Genomic DNA, 16,430 nt, shown 5'->3' on the forward strand with positions numbered 1-16,430 from the left:
TAACTTTATATATTGAGTGATATTACAAATTGTTTTAGAGAAGGGCTTGAGCTAAATGGAAACTGTAAAGTATGTGTAGATTATTCCTAATGTGCACCATTGAGACTGTATCAAGTATCCGATGAGTCATTGATTTGTCCATCTTGATAAATCAGTATCTGTCTTTATGTCTTTCAAGCCTTTTATTGAAACTTGGGAATGTAATACAGCTTGAGCATTCTTAGTCTGACCGTCTTTGTTAGCCAGACATTTGGAGCACTGACATGCTCACAGAGCTTGGGCTTTGCAGCACTTTAGAAGTTTACATTATGCTGCGAGGCTGTAAAGTGCAAGCATGCTTCCCAGCCTCCTCTGAGCTCTCAAACACATGAATCTCCAGCACTTTGGATGAGGGATTAGCAGCATGTGCATTCCAGGTGCTGTACTAGGCATATCAGGACAGTTTGCTTTTAAATTCTTCTTGCCAGTTAGCAACAACTATTTTCATAGACAGGAAGCCATGGCAGGGTGAGTAACTTGACACGATTCACCACCAGTCTGTGGTTTGCCTGGGAAGTACTCAGTGTAATACTTCTGTAGAGTATGTATTAATCATTTCTAGGCCGTTGGCAGTTCTGCACTGTTCATGCTCTCTTTGGCATGTGGTGTCAGGCGCTAGGCATTCATGCCTGTTTTTTGCCACATGAGGTTCTCAGCAGTAGTGCTGGCTTCACAGTAGTGACATCATGATGAATACTCATATCGTGCATCATAATAAAACTCACTAAAATTTAGTAGTCCTTAGAACTAAAGAAATTTTTGTTCACAGAATTTATGGACTGTATACCTCTGAAGTTTAAAGTGACTTTTACTTTAAAACTTCTGATGTCACTTATCCTTTGCCGTCTCCTCTAACAGGTACCAAGTACTTGCCTTTGCCATGGATGCAGACAAGAAGCAGGAGATGGAACAGCAGAAACTTGGTTCTGGAAAACGACTAGTTGTAAGTCTGTTTAGATATATAATCATATTTGTTAGAGAATTCCTGGAAGAAAATTAAAAATGCATTTTGACAATTTTTCTTTCTCATTTGTATCAATGACCCGGAATTGAATTGGCTGTTGCTGTGCTATAGAATATGTCTGTCTACTTGCCATAACGCATCAGAATATAGGGTGGCACCGCTCAACTGTGAATGGCTGGATGGGGCCACTTTTCGTTTAAGAGATTATAAACTGACACAAAACTTTAAACTTCTTTTTACAATTTCTGTTTTCTTCTTTCTTTCTTCTTTTCTTTCTTTCTCTCTTTCTTTCTCTCTTTCTTCCTTCCTTTCTTTCTTTCTCTCTTTCTTTCTTTCTTTCTTCTTTATTTCTCCTAAGGCGTTAAAATCTTTTATTTTCCACTGGTCTATAAACTATAAAATACTAAACACACAACAGGTTGCATGTGTATACTTATATACACATACAGACACATATACACATACATATACACATACATATAAACCACACACACACACATATATACCCACACATATGCAGACATACATACACATACATATACATGCACATATTCACATACATATTCACATATATACATATACACATAAACCACACATACACATATACATATGTATACATATATACACATACATACATGCATGTATACATACATACCCACAGACATACACATGTACACACATGCACATATGTGCACACATACACAAACAGGCACACATGCACACACGTGCCAGGACTTTGAAAGGAGCAGGGGTGAATACAGCATGTGGGAGGAGGGGTGAATACAGCATGTGGGAGGAGGGAAGAGTGGGTGAGATGTATGAAAGGATGCACACAGTACACGTATTTGAAATTAAGATAAAAGCAGATGAATTTCTAGGTGCATATGATCAACCTAAGTTAAGTCAAGATGAAGCAAATAATTGTTTTTTTACTTTTTAAATTGAAAGTAGAATTTTTCATATAGCATTCTGATTGTATCTCCCTTCTTCCTCCTCCCTGATCCTCCCTCTGTCTCCACTCCGCAAATCCACACCTTTGTGTCTCTCATTAAAAAACACATCTAAAAATAGTAATAGTAGTAATAATAATAATAGTAATAATAATAATAGTAATAATAATAATAATAATAAAGATATGATTAAAAAAACCAAAATAGGGCCAACAAGCAAACAGAAAAAAGAAAGCCAATGTAAGAATACAAGAAACCCATAAAAACAAAGTTAGAAACCATAATATAAAAACAAAATAGCTGTAAGGTGAAGCAAAACCCAGACGAAGCACTATGAGACAGAAGTAGCTCCAAAGCTGCCATTGGGTTTGCTTCTTGTTGGCCATCTGCTGCTGGGAGTGGGGCCTACTCTTAACTGGTTTGTATGCTGGACAATGAAGTTTTCCCTTTCAGGTAGTTTGTCAGTTGGAAATAGTCTCTGGGTTAGGCATGGGGCTGTGTCCACTTCCCCGCTCAGCACTAGGAGCCCATCTGGCTTAGACACGTGCTGGCCCTGAGCATGCTGCCACAGTCTCTGCGTTCATGTGCACATAGATCATGCTGTGTCTAGAAGGCCTTGTCTTCTTGGTGTTCTCCATCCCCTTGGCTCTTACACTCTTCCCACCTCATCTTCCATGGGTTCCCTGACCCCGGAGGGAAGGGATTTGATGGACCATCCCCTTTAGGACTGAGTGTTCCGAGGTATCTCACTCTCTGCACACTGCCGAGCTGTGGGTCTGTGCTTGTTCCCATCTACTGCAGAAGAAAGCCTCTCTGGTGATGGCTGAGGGTGCATTGGTTTATGAATATAGCCAAATGTCACTGGGAGACAGTTCACTGCTATGCCTCTTTAGCAAAACAGTGGTCTAAGAACACCTTTTAAAGGTGTTCCTCACCAGTCTCACACATGTTTGGAGTATGTCTAGTCACACTCGTGCACACACATGCACATGTGTGTGTGTCTGAGTATGCCAATGGACAGCTTACTGAGTTGGTTCTCTCCTTCTGTTAAGGTCTGGGAATTGAACATAGGTTTTCATGCTTGGCATCAAGCTCCTCTGTCCCCTGAGCCATATCGCTTAGCCAGGAAACACCTCCTTAATAGGAGAGTCTTTGTCCATTGCATTCCTCCATTCCTAATGATTTTCCCTTGGCTAATTTTCAGGTGTTTTCCTTAATGCGCACTCTGAGCAGCTTAGATCCTGATCCTGTTTTCTTTCCTTTTCTCCTTTCTTCCTTTAGTTTTTGCACGTTTAGTACTTGTTGAGCCTCCTGCATCTGTGAATTTAGAGTTTTTCAAATTACAAAGTTACAAAATTTGGCCATCAATTCTTCAAACATTTTGTGTGTCTCTCTTCTTTTTATGGAGTATTCCAGTTATACTGAACTTACTGACTGTCCCACAGCTCGTACATGTTCCTTCTCATTTTGTTCAATGTCTTTTATCTTTCAAAGGCAAAGATTGAGCCCTGGCCTCATGCAGCTTTTACCTCCGAATCCTTCATCCCCCAGAACGTCCTTTAGCTTTGCTCCTTCACTTGGGATGAATCTTGTCACTGTAGTGAAGACCACTCAGGCTCTTTTCTAGTGGCCTGGAGCCCATTGCTACAGATTTCATTTATGTAAATTCAGGGTGCTGTTTCTTTCTTCAGTGTCTCTGTATAACTTTTTAAAGGTCCTTAGAGTACTGGTTTTCTAATTTTTAACATTTGTATCAGTCTTGAGTTAGTTTCAGTAGATTTTATTTCTCTTCATTGTAAATCATATGTCCTGATTGTTTCATTTCCATGATTGGTAATTTAAAATTTACTATTAGATGTCAGATATAGTCAATTCTATTTTGTTACACTTTAGATATTTTTGAATTATTATAGGCCGAGCGTAGTCCTGATGCACAGTTGTTTGAAAACACTTTGATCTTTCTGAGCATTGTTTCTAAAGACTTAGTAGGTGGGACAACACTACTTACTGTGTGGCCCACTTTCCCCCTTCCTGAGGCCAGAGCCTCCTGCGCGCTCTGCCACTGCCCCAGGACTGGGAGCTTTTGAGCACAGATTCTGTGTGGGTGCTGGGCACTGCCACCTGGAATTCTGTGGGATGGTGGTTCCCTCTGGGAATGTGCTGGTGAATTCTCAGGACATTGAGATGAACTTTCTACAGGTCTCCCAAGGTTAGTCTCCTTGTCGCATGGATTGGGAACTTTAACTGCCTTGGTTTCTCTGGACTCAAATTTAGCTCCTCCGCTCTTCTGAGGTTGGAGATGGCATATCACCATTTATCTTTGGAGTATAAGGCATACTAATTTTTTTTTTTTTTGTCTTATGAACCATTGTTGTATGTGTTCTGTGCATTTTGTGTTTGTTTGAGAAGCTAAACTCTATCCTCTTCCATCTTCCTTGGAAGTGGTAGACACATCTGTTTTTAGCATCCGCGTCACTCCTGGCCTTTGCTTTTCAGGTGGACTGGACTCTGAATATTGGCGAGCAAGCCCTGGACATCTGTATCATCCCTTTAAACCAGTCTGCATCTTCTGTTTTTGTTCTTGGTGAGAGGAACTTCTTCTGCTTAAAGGATAATGGGCAGATTCGATTCATGAAGAAGCTCGACTGTAGCCCCAGTTGTTTTCTCCCGTACTGCTCAGGTGGGTGCGGAGATTTCCTCTTATCCTTTCTGTATCGCAAGACTACACTTTAGACGTGCCTACAGACATTGGAAAAAGCCACACTCAGACACACATTTTAAACATCTAGGAAAGCAGCCTTTTTACTGAATGTATAATGGAACCTTTAACTTTCACAGTTTGCGTACACATTTGACATAAATTAGCACATGTGGCTGTGCCAGCCATTGGACTCTGTGTCAGATCACTCGTAGACTGGCTTCCAGCTCACTAATGCTTTCCATAATGTGACTATTCAAGAATGCTTCATGCAAGCATTGCTCTTTGAAAGCAGAACAGTGATGTGCAATAGAAGGGCTTCCTGTGAATGCCAGCCAGCCAGTCATTAGTTTAGGTATGTGATATGTTAATAAAATTCACATCTTGTAGATGAAATGCACACACCTTGGCTGGTCACTATACTTATTGTCTATAAAATCATTTGTTTCTCGTTTTGATCTTGGTTTCTTGAAGTTGAAAGCTCATATCTTATCATCTAAAACCTTTATGTGTTAAAAATCAAGATATTATTATTAGTGTGTGATAAGCCTCCCATAAGAGACCACAGTGTACTATTTTGAACGGCCTTATTTTTACTGTCTTCTTTCTGTCTCTTCAACCTGCAGTTTCTGAAGGTACAATAAATACTTTGGTTGGAAACCATAGCCGCGTGCTGCATGTTTACCAGGACGTGACCCTGAAGTGGGCCACACAGCTGCCCCATGTCCCTGTAGCCGTCAGAGTGGGCTCTCTGCAGTAAGTGCTTCAGTGTATGAAAAGAACTTATGAAAATCTCTTCATGAAAAGATTTTTGTTTTGTCTCATTTTTTAGCCCTTGCAGGCTTTGAACTTACAATGTTTTTACCTCAGCCACTGCACCTGGCTCTTATTAAACATCTTAGTCAGGGAATCCTGTAGAAGTCTTATGGTTTCACTGAAGAGTACAAGTGATATTATAGTGTGACTGTTAGTAGTAGAAATATTTTCTTTGGAAAAGTTTATAAAAATTTCCTAATTAGCACTACTAATTATTTTCATTAATCTTTATGAGACGTTACCCCTTTATAATTAAAGGTGAACCCTGTTGAAGATACAGGGAGACACTTTTCCTGGTAGAGTATTTTCTCTAAAGTAAAAATGGATGTCTCCTGTGTTTGATGGGGAGAAGGTGAGAAGACCACACTTGTTTGCAATTCGGAACTTGTTTCAGACTTGCTTATGTCATGTGATGCAGAGTTGCTGATATTTGTGTGTTCAAACAGTTTAGAGAGTAGAATAACATTGTACTTACAATGAAAGAGAAACAAAATTAATATCAATATTAAAATCATGACACAGTTTGCCAGTGAGTAGTTTTATAAGGTTGTTAGTGTAAGAGTTGAAATCCTGAGCTGTTTTAGAGCAGCTCAGCTCATGTGTCGGGACTGAAGAGCTCAGCAGGGACCTAGAAACTTCTCTAAAGTCTCTGCCTAGCCTCAGAGACTTCTAGTTCTGCTATTAGAATATTTGTTGTGGATGTTTTCAGTGACCCCTGTCGTGTCTGGTCAGGATGAGTCCCTCCCCCAGTAAGGAGCTGGGTGTTTACTGTTGTAGCTACCTGGGGCACATATGGTTGCATGAATGCTTAAGCTGCACCTTCACTTGCCACAATGGAATATTTTAAAAAATTAGTTTATGTGAATGGGTGTTTTGTCTACATATTTGTCTGCATCCTGTGTGTGCCTGGTATCAGTGGAGTCTAGGAAAGGGTTGGATTCCCGGGTACTGGAGTTTCAGATGGTTGTTTGCCACCGTGTTGGTGCTAGGGAGTCAAATCCAGGTCCTCTAATGAGAAGTCAGCGCTCTTCCCTGCTGAGCCCTGCTCTCCATGACCATTTTGTTTATTACATTTGTTCCAGACATACATCACCCTAAGACTGAGGTCTTAAAACATTGTGGAGAATTGTAATAGGCCAGGCAGAAATGAAGATATTTTAAAGATACGTTTGACTCTCAGACTGTCAACCAGACTGTCCAAACAAGGGACCCTAACACACTTGGGATTTCCCCAGGAGCCTCCTACTGGGAGAAGGAGAAGGGCTGGGGACCTGACTCCAGGAAGAGGTTCCATAGTTCTAAGAACCCTTCCTCAGAGTGCCTTATTGCATGAGAAGGAAACAGGACAATTGTAGGTTAGTGGTGGGCAGGACAGGCAGGGACTTCTTAGAGATTCAAATCTTTAGCCTTCTACTTAAAACTAAATCTTACCTCAGGCCCCTTGGAATCCTTTGTCTTTCTTCCCAGTGTGGCCACACTAAAACATCTCCCTTTTCTGCTTTCTATTATTAAAATTTCATTGTAATTTTATTAGAACTTTAAAAGTAATTTATAGTAACTTAGCATGCTTATATTAAGAAGTTACAGTACTGGCATAAAAACAGTCATGTAGACAAATGGAATAGAATCCAAGACCCAAATATAAATGCATATAACTCTGTTTGCTTGGGAATTGAGTCACACAAATGAGACCTCATAAAGCTATGCACAGCTAAAGAAAGAATCAATTGAGTGAACAGGAAGCCCAAAGAATGGAACAGAATCGTTGCCAGTTATATTTCTGACAGAGGGTCAATATCCAGAATATATAAAGAACTCAGAAATCAAAAACAGTCAAAAAATAAACAACCCATTTCAAAAATGGGCTTGGGGTCTGAACAGAGACTTCTCAAAGGAAGAATAAATATGGATAAGAAATTCTGAAAAAAAAAACCATTGTCCCTAGCAATTAGGGAGATGCAAATGAAAACAAGTTTGAGATTTCCTTTTACCCCAGTCAGAATGGCAAAGATCAAGAAAACAACAGAGGACCAACGCTGGAAGGGTTAGCGGTGGAATCGTAAAGTGGTGCAGACACACTGCAGTTCACTGTGGAGAACAGTTACAGCAAAAGAGGCCATGAACAAGCAGGGTGCTTGGGAAATGTTGGAAGGAGGAAGGGAAGGGGGAAATGATGTAATTATAATTTCAAAAAATGAAAAACTGAGGCAGTTATTGTTGAAATTTTAAGCACTGAAATAACTTCTGCTTTTTATTACATTTAGGATTGAACCGATTTGTTAGAAACTTTCTTGGATGAATGTGTTTATTTGTAAAGGAGTTTCACTGCTCCTTTAATATCTCCCTTTCAGTGACTAAGAAACACTGGATTCAGATCAAGCAGATGCAATTATCCTTAATAGCAGCATTTTGCTCAGAAACCAACATGCATTATTTCCTGGCTGGCCCACCCACTTGGCAGCCCTGGTTCTACCTTGTTCATTCTATTCTAATCCTAACTCTGCGCTTCCCTCTTGTACCTCACTGATTTATGGGGGTACCTAGTTGTTCTAGTTTAATGCTTCTCTCTCTCTCTCTGCCTCTCTCTCTGCCTCTCTCTCTGTCTCTCTCTCTGTCTCTGTCTCTCTGTCTCTGCCTGTCTGCCTGTCTGTCTGTCTGCCTGTCTGTCTGTCTCTGCTCACTGTCTAATATCCCACGGTGAGAAGCATTTGAAGTGATGTTGGGCAGCATGATGAGCCTCTCCAGGCTACAGCCACAACCCCATGCTTTACAGTCAGTGACGCTTACTGTTTTTTTTTTTTTTAAACAGGAGAACAGTTTCTAGAATTTGGGTTTCCTCTGAAGCTCTGTCCAAATAGACTCTTGCTTTAACTTTTGGCATCTATGCTTTATCCTGAGCTTCTACTGATGTTGACAGAGTGTTTTCTATCACTTTTCTAGATTTCCTAATTTCTTTTATCTTAAATCTTAGGATAAGTCTTTAATGTGGTTTCCTCCTACACATTTCCTTTGCATTCATAATTCCCCAGCCATGTAGTATACTCTTTCTACATTTGTATATCATACAGAATGGTTTATTCAGGAAGACAAACTTCTACCTATTAACACACATGCCCATGGAGAGCCTTGTTAGTCATCTTCGCATCCAGTCTGTCAGCCTTTTAGAATGCAGCTCCCAGTCTCAAGGGGAATGGCCTCTGTTGGTAGGAAAAGTAGCACCATGCTCTGGGTTCCCGACTCTCTAAGCTGTGACAGATGTGGGGTGGGGTGCAGGTGGAAGCTTGTGAAATGGAGGTTGAGGCCCGAGGAAAGGTGTCTGATTTTTCCTGGTGCCAAAAGGTTTCACCTTCTTGGCCCCTTGCCTCTAGAGCAGTGCTTCTCAACTTTCCTAATGCTGCGAGCCTTTAATTACAGTTCCTCATGTTGTAGTGACCCTCCAGCCATAAATGATTTTGTTGGTGCTTTATAATTGCAATATTGCTACTGTTATGAATTATAATGTAAATACCCGATATGCACGATATCTGATGTGCATCCCCTACAGTTGAAACCCGCTGCTCTAGAGAGCGTTTATATCAGATTGTCAAAGGGTTAGTAGCCTACAAGCCTCAGGTGGCCTGAGAAGCTCTGAACCGCGGAGGTCATGTGACCAGCGACACCCATGGAGGGATCTGAGCCGGAGATCCACACTCGGATCTACCAAAAGGGAACTGACATGCAGATGGGCTCTTCCACTCCCCAGAGCTCACCTTCACGCCTTGGGTACACAGCCTCACTTCCCTGGAGAGCCGTTGGCCCTCTTGTTTTGATTAGCGAGCACAGCTGCTTCTGGAGATGAATGTATTTTGTCCTTTATGTCCACCTTACCTCCATCATCACTGCCAACAGTTGGTAACTACTTTTGTCTTTCTTGGGAACTACATTTGACTTGATAATCTTTCCTTTTCTGGTGGTTTGAATATGCTTGGCCCAGGGTATGGCACTATTAGGAGGTTCACCTTGTAGGAATATAGAGGGAGCATGTCACTGTGCCTCTGGTCTTTTAAGACCCTCCCTCCTAGCCACATGGGAACCAGTTTTCTCCTAGCGGCCTTCAGATGTAGAACTCTCAACTCCTGCACCATGCCTGCCTGGATGCTGCCGTGCTCCCAGCTTGATGATAATGAACTGAACCTCCGAACCTGTAAGCAGCCCCAATTAAATGCCTTCCTTTATGAGAGTTGCCTTGGTCATGGTACCTGTTCACAGTGGTAAAACCCTATATAAAACAGAAGTTGGTATCAGGGATTAGGGTATTGTTATAATAGGTCTGACCATGGTTTTGTTTGGAAGAATATGAATTTTGGGACTTTAGATTTGAAAAGCAGTGGAATTCTTTACGTGGGGCCTAATGGAAGTAGTAGGAATATGGAAGACTTGGTTGATGAGAGTGTTTTGAATTGCTCAGACCTGGCTCAAGAGGTTTCAATGGAGAAGAATTTCAGTATGTGACCTAGAGACTGTTTTGTGGTATTTTGGTGAAGAGTGTGGCTACTTTTTGCCCTTGTTTGAAGAGTCTACCTAAGGCTATTGGCTTCCCGTATACTGCTTTTTATATTTTTAGGTATGTGCCTTCAATCCCTGATCTTTCCAAGACTTTTAACATGAAGAGGTGTTGGATTTTTTTTTAAAAGGCTTTTTAAATAGCTAATGGCATGATTATGTGATTTTTTTCTTTCTGTTTGTTTATATTATGGATTATGTTGATGGTTTTTCATATATTGAACCATTCTTTTATGTCTACAAGGGATAAAGTCTATTTGATCATGGTGGATGACATTTTTGATGTGTTCTTGGATTCAGTTCAGTTCATGAGTATCTTATTGAGCATTTTTCATCAATGTTCACAGCTAAAATTGGTCTGAAGTTAGTCTTTGTTGAGTTTTTGTGTGGTTTAGGCATCATGGTAACTGTGGCTTTATGAAATGAATTAGATACTGTTCCTTCTGTTTCTGTTTTGTAGAAGAGTTTGAGGAAAATTGGTATTAGTTCTTTTTTGAATGTCTGTAAGAATTCTGCACTAAAACCATCTGGCCCTGGCCTTTTTTTGGTTGGGAGATTTTTAATGACTGCATCTATTTTCTTAGGGGTTATAACACTGTTTAGATAGTTGTTTTTTTCCAAGACAGGGTTTCTCTGTGTAGCCTTGGTTGTCCTGGAACTCACTCTGTAGACCAGGCTGGCCTCAAACTCAGAAATCCGCCTGCCTCTGCCTCCCAAGTGCTGGGATTAAAGGCGTGCGCCACCACCGCCAGGCTATGTCTTTCTTTTCATTTCAGATTTTGTTAATTTGGATACTGTCTCTCTCTGCCTTTTAGTTAAACTAAGGGTTTATCTATCTTGTTTATTTTCTCAGAGAACCAGCTCTTTATTGATTTGTTGATTCTTTATATTGTTCTCTTTGTTTCTAATTGATTGATTGCAGCCCCGAGTTGGACTGTCTTCTGAGTCTTGGGTGTCTTTGCTTCCTTTTTTTTGTTCTTGAGCTTTCCGATGTGCTGTTAAGTTGCTGATATAAGGTCTATTTCTTTCTCTCTCTCTCTCTCTTTCTTTCTTTCTTCCTTTCTTTTCTTTTAATGAAGGTACGTAGTTCTATGAATTTTCCTTTTAGAACTGCTTTCATTGTGTCCCTTAAGTTTTGGTATGTTCTGCCTTCATTTTTATTGAATTCTAGAAAGTCTTAATTTCTCTCTTCCATTCTTCCCCCTCCCTCTTTCTTTCTTTCTTCCTTCCTTTCTTTCTTTCTTTCTTTCCTTCTTTCTTTCTTTCTTTCTTTCTTTCTTTCTTCCCTGACCAAGTGATCTTTGAGTAAAAAGTTGTTCAGTTTCCATGACTATGTGGGCTTTCTGTTGTTTCTGTTGTTGTTAATGTCCTGCCTTTAATCTCAGTGGTGATCTGATAGAATGCAAGGGGTTATTTCAAATTTCTTGTATCTATTGACGCTTGCTTTGTACCTGATTATATGGTCAATTTTGGAGAACATTCCATGAGGTGCTGAGAAGAAGGTGTATACTTTTGTTTTGGGTGAAAGGTTTTGTAGATATCTGTTAAATCCATTTGCTTTATAACATTCATTAGTTTTATTATTTTTCTGTTTATTTTCTGTTTCAGTGATGTCTATATTGGTAAGAGTGGGTTGTTGAAGACTCCAATTAATATTGTGTGGGTTTCAGTGTGTGATTTGAGTAAAGTTTCTTTTAGTAATGCGAGTGCCCTTGCATTTGGTGCAGAGATCTTAAGAATTGAGCTATTATCTTGGCAGATTTTTCCTTTGATGAATACGAAGTGTCTTTCCCCATCTCATTTGATAACTTTTGGTTGAAATTATATTTTATTAGGTATTAGAATGGCTACTCCAGTTTGTTTCTTGGTTCTTTGCTTTGAAAAATCTTTTTCCAGCCCTTTACTCTGAGTTAGTGTCTATCTTTGTTGCTGAGGTGTGTTTCTTGTATGCAGCATAATAATGGATCTTGTTTACATATCCAGTCTGTTTGTCTGTGTCTTTATTGGTGAAGAGACCATTGATGTTGAGAAATATTAATTACCAATGATTGTTAGCTCCTGTTATTTTGGTTTTAGAGAACTTACTGTGTGTATATGATTTTCTTCTTTTGGTTTTGCTATGAGATGGTTAATTTCTTATGTTTTCTTGGATGTAGTTACCCTCCCTGTGTTGGAGTTTTCCTCTAGTATCCTCTGTAGGGCTGGACTGGTAGAAAGATTGTTTAAATTTGTTTTTTTTTTTTTTTCATGGAATATCTTGGTTTTTCTATCTATGATGACTGAGAGTTTTGCTGAGTATAGTAGTTTGCCCTGGCATCTGTGGTCTTTTAGAGTCTGCAAGACATCTGTCCAGGATCTTTGGCTTTTAGAATCTCTGTTGAGAAATCAGGTGTAATTCTGATAGGTCTCCCTTTATATGTTACTTGGACTTTTTCCCTTGCAGCTTTTAATATTTTTTATTTGTTCTGTACCTTCAGTGTTTTAATTATAATGTGGTGGGAAAACTTTCTTTTCTGGTCCAGTCTATTTGGTGTTCTGTAAACTTCTTGTATGTTTACAGCCTTTATGTTTACATTTCCTTTACAGTATATTTACAGTTCCTTTAGATTAGGAAAGATTTATTCTGTGATTTTGTTGAAGATATTTTCTAGCCCTTTGAACTGGGGATCTTTACCCTCTTGTATTTCTATTATTTGTAGGTTTGGTATTTTCATAGTATACTGGCTGGTTTTGTGTGCCAACTTGACACAGGCTGGAGTTATCACAGAGAAGGGAGTTTCAGTTGGGGAAGTGCCTCCATGAGATCCAGCTGTGGGGCATTTTCTCAATTAGTGATCAAGAGGGTAGGGCCCCTAGTGGGTGGTGCCATCCCTGGGCTGGCAGTCTTGGGTTCTATAAGAAAGCAGGCTGAGCAAGCCAGGGGAAGCAAGCCAGTAAGGAACATCTCTACATGGCCTCTGCATCAGCTCCTGCTTCCTGACCTGCTTGAGTTCCAGTCCTGACTTCCTCTGGTGATCAACAGCAATGTGGAAGTAACCTGAATAAACCCTTTCCTCCCCAACTTGCTTCTTGGTCATGATGTTTGTGCAGGAATAGAAACTCTAAGATGCATAGTATCTCAAATTTCCTGGATTTTTTGAGTTAGGAACCTTTTACATTTGTCATTTTCTTTGATCAATGTATCTATTTCTTCCATCTCTTGTATTCTGTTGTTGATGATTGCATCTGTAATTCTTGTTCTACTTCATATGTTTTATGTCTCCAGTGTTGCCTCAGTTTGTTTTTATTGTTTCTATTTCCATTTTTAGGTCTTGGGCCATTTTATTCTTTTCCTTTGCCTGTTTGATTGTATTTTCCTTTATTTTTTTAAGGTGTTTATTTGTTTCCTCTTTAAGGGCTTCTATCTGTTTGATTGTGCTTTCATGTATTTGTGTAAGTGTTTTGTTTCCTCTTTAAAAGCCTTTATCATCTTCATGAGATGGGATTTAAGGTCACAGTCTTATTCTTCAAGTGTGTTAGGATATTCAGGGGTTGCTGTAGTAGGAGAGCTGGGTTCTGATGGCATATTTCATTGGCTTCTGTTGATGTGGTGTTCTTGTGCTTGCCTTTTGATATTTGGTTGTCTCTAGCTGGCCTGGGTGTCCCAGGTTGAAGCAGGTCTCTTAGGAGGCAGGTGGAGCTGTGTGTGTTGGGTTAGAGCCTGCCTCCTGGGAGGGTGGGGCCAGGTATGTTGATCCATGATTGCTGTATGTATAGGTGAGGACCAGAAGGAAGATGGCACTCAAACAGGGTGGAACAGAGCCCAGCGATTCTATACTTGTTGGGGTTCCAGCAGGCAGGGGGTGGGAGGAAATTAGGGTGGGGTGTAGGTGTGTGTTTCACCTGTGTTGTTGGGCTAGAGCCAGCCTCCTGGCAGGCAGGCAGAGCTCTGGGATGGGGCACAGTGTATTGCTCCAAGAGTGCTGCAGGTGGTGGCAATGAAATATGCCACCATCAGAACCCAGCTCTCCTACTACAGCAAGACCAGAGCAAGATGAATTTACTTTTTTCTGTGCGTTCCTGTTTCCTAGAGGAGAAGACGCCAACTGCTTATTGGATAATATGAGAAGGAAAATAGTGGGGACTTTGGGGGGAGGGTGATGTTGGATTTACTTATTGCTAATGCCTTTGCAGAAATACAACTTTGGATGGTTTTAGATTCTTTATTATTATTTTAATTACATTTATTTATCATTCTCTGTGCATGTTTTATGTGAATGTGTTTTGTATATGTATGCCTACATGTGTGCATGCCCATGCAATGGCTTGCACGTGCAGCCTCTTCTGTCCTTCTACCATATGTGTCCTAGGATTGAACACAGGTTGTCAGACTTGGCAGCAGGGTCTTTACTTGCTTAGTGGTCTCACTGTCCAAGATTAGTATTTTTACTCTGTCAGTTCTTATATGGCCTTTATTTCAAAAATAACTTTCATACACATTTGAATTATTGACAATAAAATAGTGTACATATATTGTACGCTATCGGTTGTTGGTTGTCTTAAAATTAGAATCAGTTGTTTGTTTATTGAAGGAAGAGCTTGAGATGTGGTAATGTTTGCCATTGTTGTGCCCTGACAGCCTTTGTCCTTAGAGTCTTGCATTCAGTATGACTGCATTGGAAGCTGAAAAAAAATGCTTAGTATGTGTGTTGTAGTAGTTCATTGATTCTCTCCCTAATGCTGCATTTTTACCTTCCAAAACAATAGAATATTTATTAAAATTACTGAAAATGATATTCAAACATAAAGTATATCAGTTTTGAATAATATTGATAATAATTTGAATAATATTTAATAATATTAAAACAGTGCTATTATTTAACTCCTTGTTATAATTTGTCCTTGATGTTCACAAGGAAATTATTTCTCATCTTGAAAAGTAGGGATTTAAGTCTTGGTTAATTGATATCTATACTCCATGGAGTCTTCCATCAGACAGACACTTTCTGAAATGGCAGTCTGTGCTCAGTGGTATGGCTGCTTCAACACAGAGAAAAAATAAAAACAATCCTGTTCATTAAAATAATGCTACTTTAAGGGTCCTGAGAGGTTATTTAGTAGTTAAGAGTGTGTATTGTTCTTGCAGAAGACCTGAGTTTGGTTTCAGCTCCCATGTCAAGTGACTCACAGTTCCTGTCTACCTCTAGGGGACCTAAAGCCTCTAGCTTTCATGGACCCCTGCATAAATTTGCACATATTGCACAGAGACACACATGCCTACATATGATTAAAAATTAAAAAAAAAACTTTAAAAAATAAGATGATTTAAAATTTTCCAGTTTGGCCTTCCAGTCTCTCTGGGCTGGTGTCCTGAGCAGACCTTGGGTGCAAGCTCTGCAGACAGTCTCACAATACCCAGAGGAAACTCCACTCCCAGGCACTCTGACATTCTCAGAATCAGAGGTGAGGGGGATACAACATTTCTCCCAACACCGGGAGTAACTGGGACCAATGGGACCAGACACACAGGAACTCCTCCAGCAGAGTGGCTTGGGTTCCTTCCGGACTCCTTGGGCTGGTGACCTTGGGCTCAGGCTCCACAGCCAGTCACACAACACCCAGAGGAAGCTGCTGCACTCCCAGGTGCTCTAACAAGTCCAGGGTCACAGGATCCCAGAATCCCAGGATCACAGAGACAGCTTGACTCTGAGGAGTTCTGACACAACCAGGATCATAGGAAGGACAGGCTCCAGTCAGTTTTAGCAAGGGCAGGTAGCACTAGAGATAACCAGATGGCGGGGTGGGGGTGGGTGGGTGGGGGGACAAGCGTAAGAAAATAAACAACACAAACAAAGGTTACTTAGCATCATCAGAACCCAATTCTCCCACCATAGCAAGTCCTGGACACACTATCACACCAGAAAAGCAAGATTCAGATTTAAAATCACTTCTCATGATGATGATACAGGACTTTAAGAAAGGCATAAATAGCACCCTCAAAGAAATACGGAGAACACAGGTAAACAGCTAGAAGCTCTTAAAGAGGAAACACAAAAATCCCTTAAAGAACTACAGGAAAACACAATCAAACAGGTGAAGGAAATGAGCAAAACCATCTAAAATCTAAACATGGAAATAGAAACAATAAAGAAATCAGAGAGACAAGCCGAGCCAGGAGATACAAAACCTAGGAAAGAAATCAGGAGCCATAGATCCAAGCATCACCAACAGAATACAAGAGATAGAAGAGAGAATCTCAGGGGCAGAAGACACCTTAGAAAACATTGACACAACAGTCAAAGAAAATGCAAAAAGCAAAAAGCTCCTAACCCAGAACATCCAGGAAATCTAGGATGCAATGAAAAGACTAAACTTAAGGATAATAGGTATAGAAGAGAGTGAAGACTCCCAAGGTAATGGGGCCAGTAAATATCTTCAACAA

At 40.2% G+C, this 16,430-nt stretch overlaps 1 protein-coding gene across 13 annotated transcripts in view; it reads left to right on the forward strand.

Annotated features, from left to right (window-relative positions):
- Window positions 1-16,430, forward strand: part of Bbs9 (Bardet-Biedl syndrome 9) — a 409,213-nt gene that overhangs the window by 111,892 nt on the left and 280,891 nt on the right. For all 13 annotated transcript variants that reach the window (XM_031345639.1, XM_031345633.1, XM_031345628.1 and 10 more), the window contains 3 exons: window positions 898-982; window positions 4,450-4,633; window positions 5,278-5,407. In XM_031345639.1, coding sequence (XP_031201499.1) covers window positions 898-982; window positions 4,450-4,633; window positions 5,278-5,407 — 399 coding nt within the window. The remainder of the gene's footprint in view (window positions 1-897; window positions 983-4,449; window positions 4,634-5,277; window positions 5,408-16,430) is intronic.

The sequence above is a fragment of the Mastomys coucha genome, unplaced genomic scaffold, assembly GCF_008632895.1.
Source record: "Mastomys coucha isolate ucsf_1 unplaced genomic scaffold, UCSF_Mcou_1 pScaffold23, whole genome shotgun sequence".
NCBI lineage: Eukaryota > Metazoa > Chordata > Mammalia > Rodentia > Muridae > Mastomys > Mastomys coucha.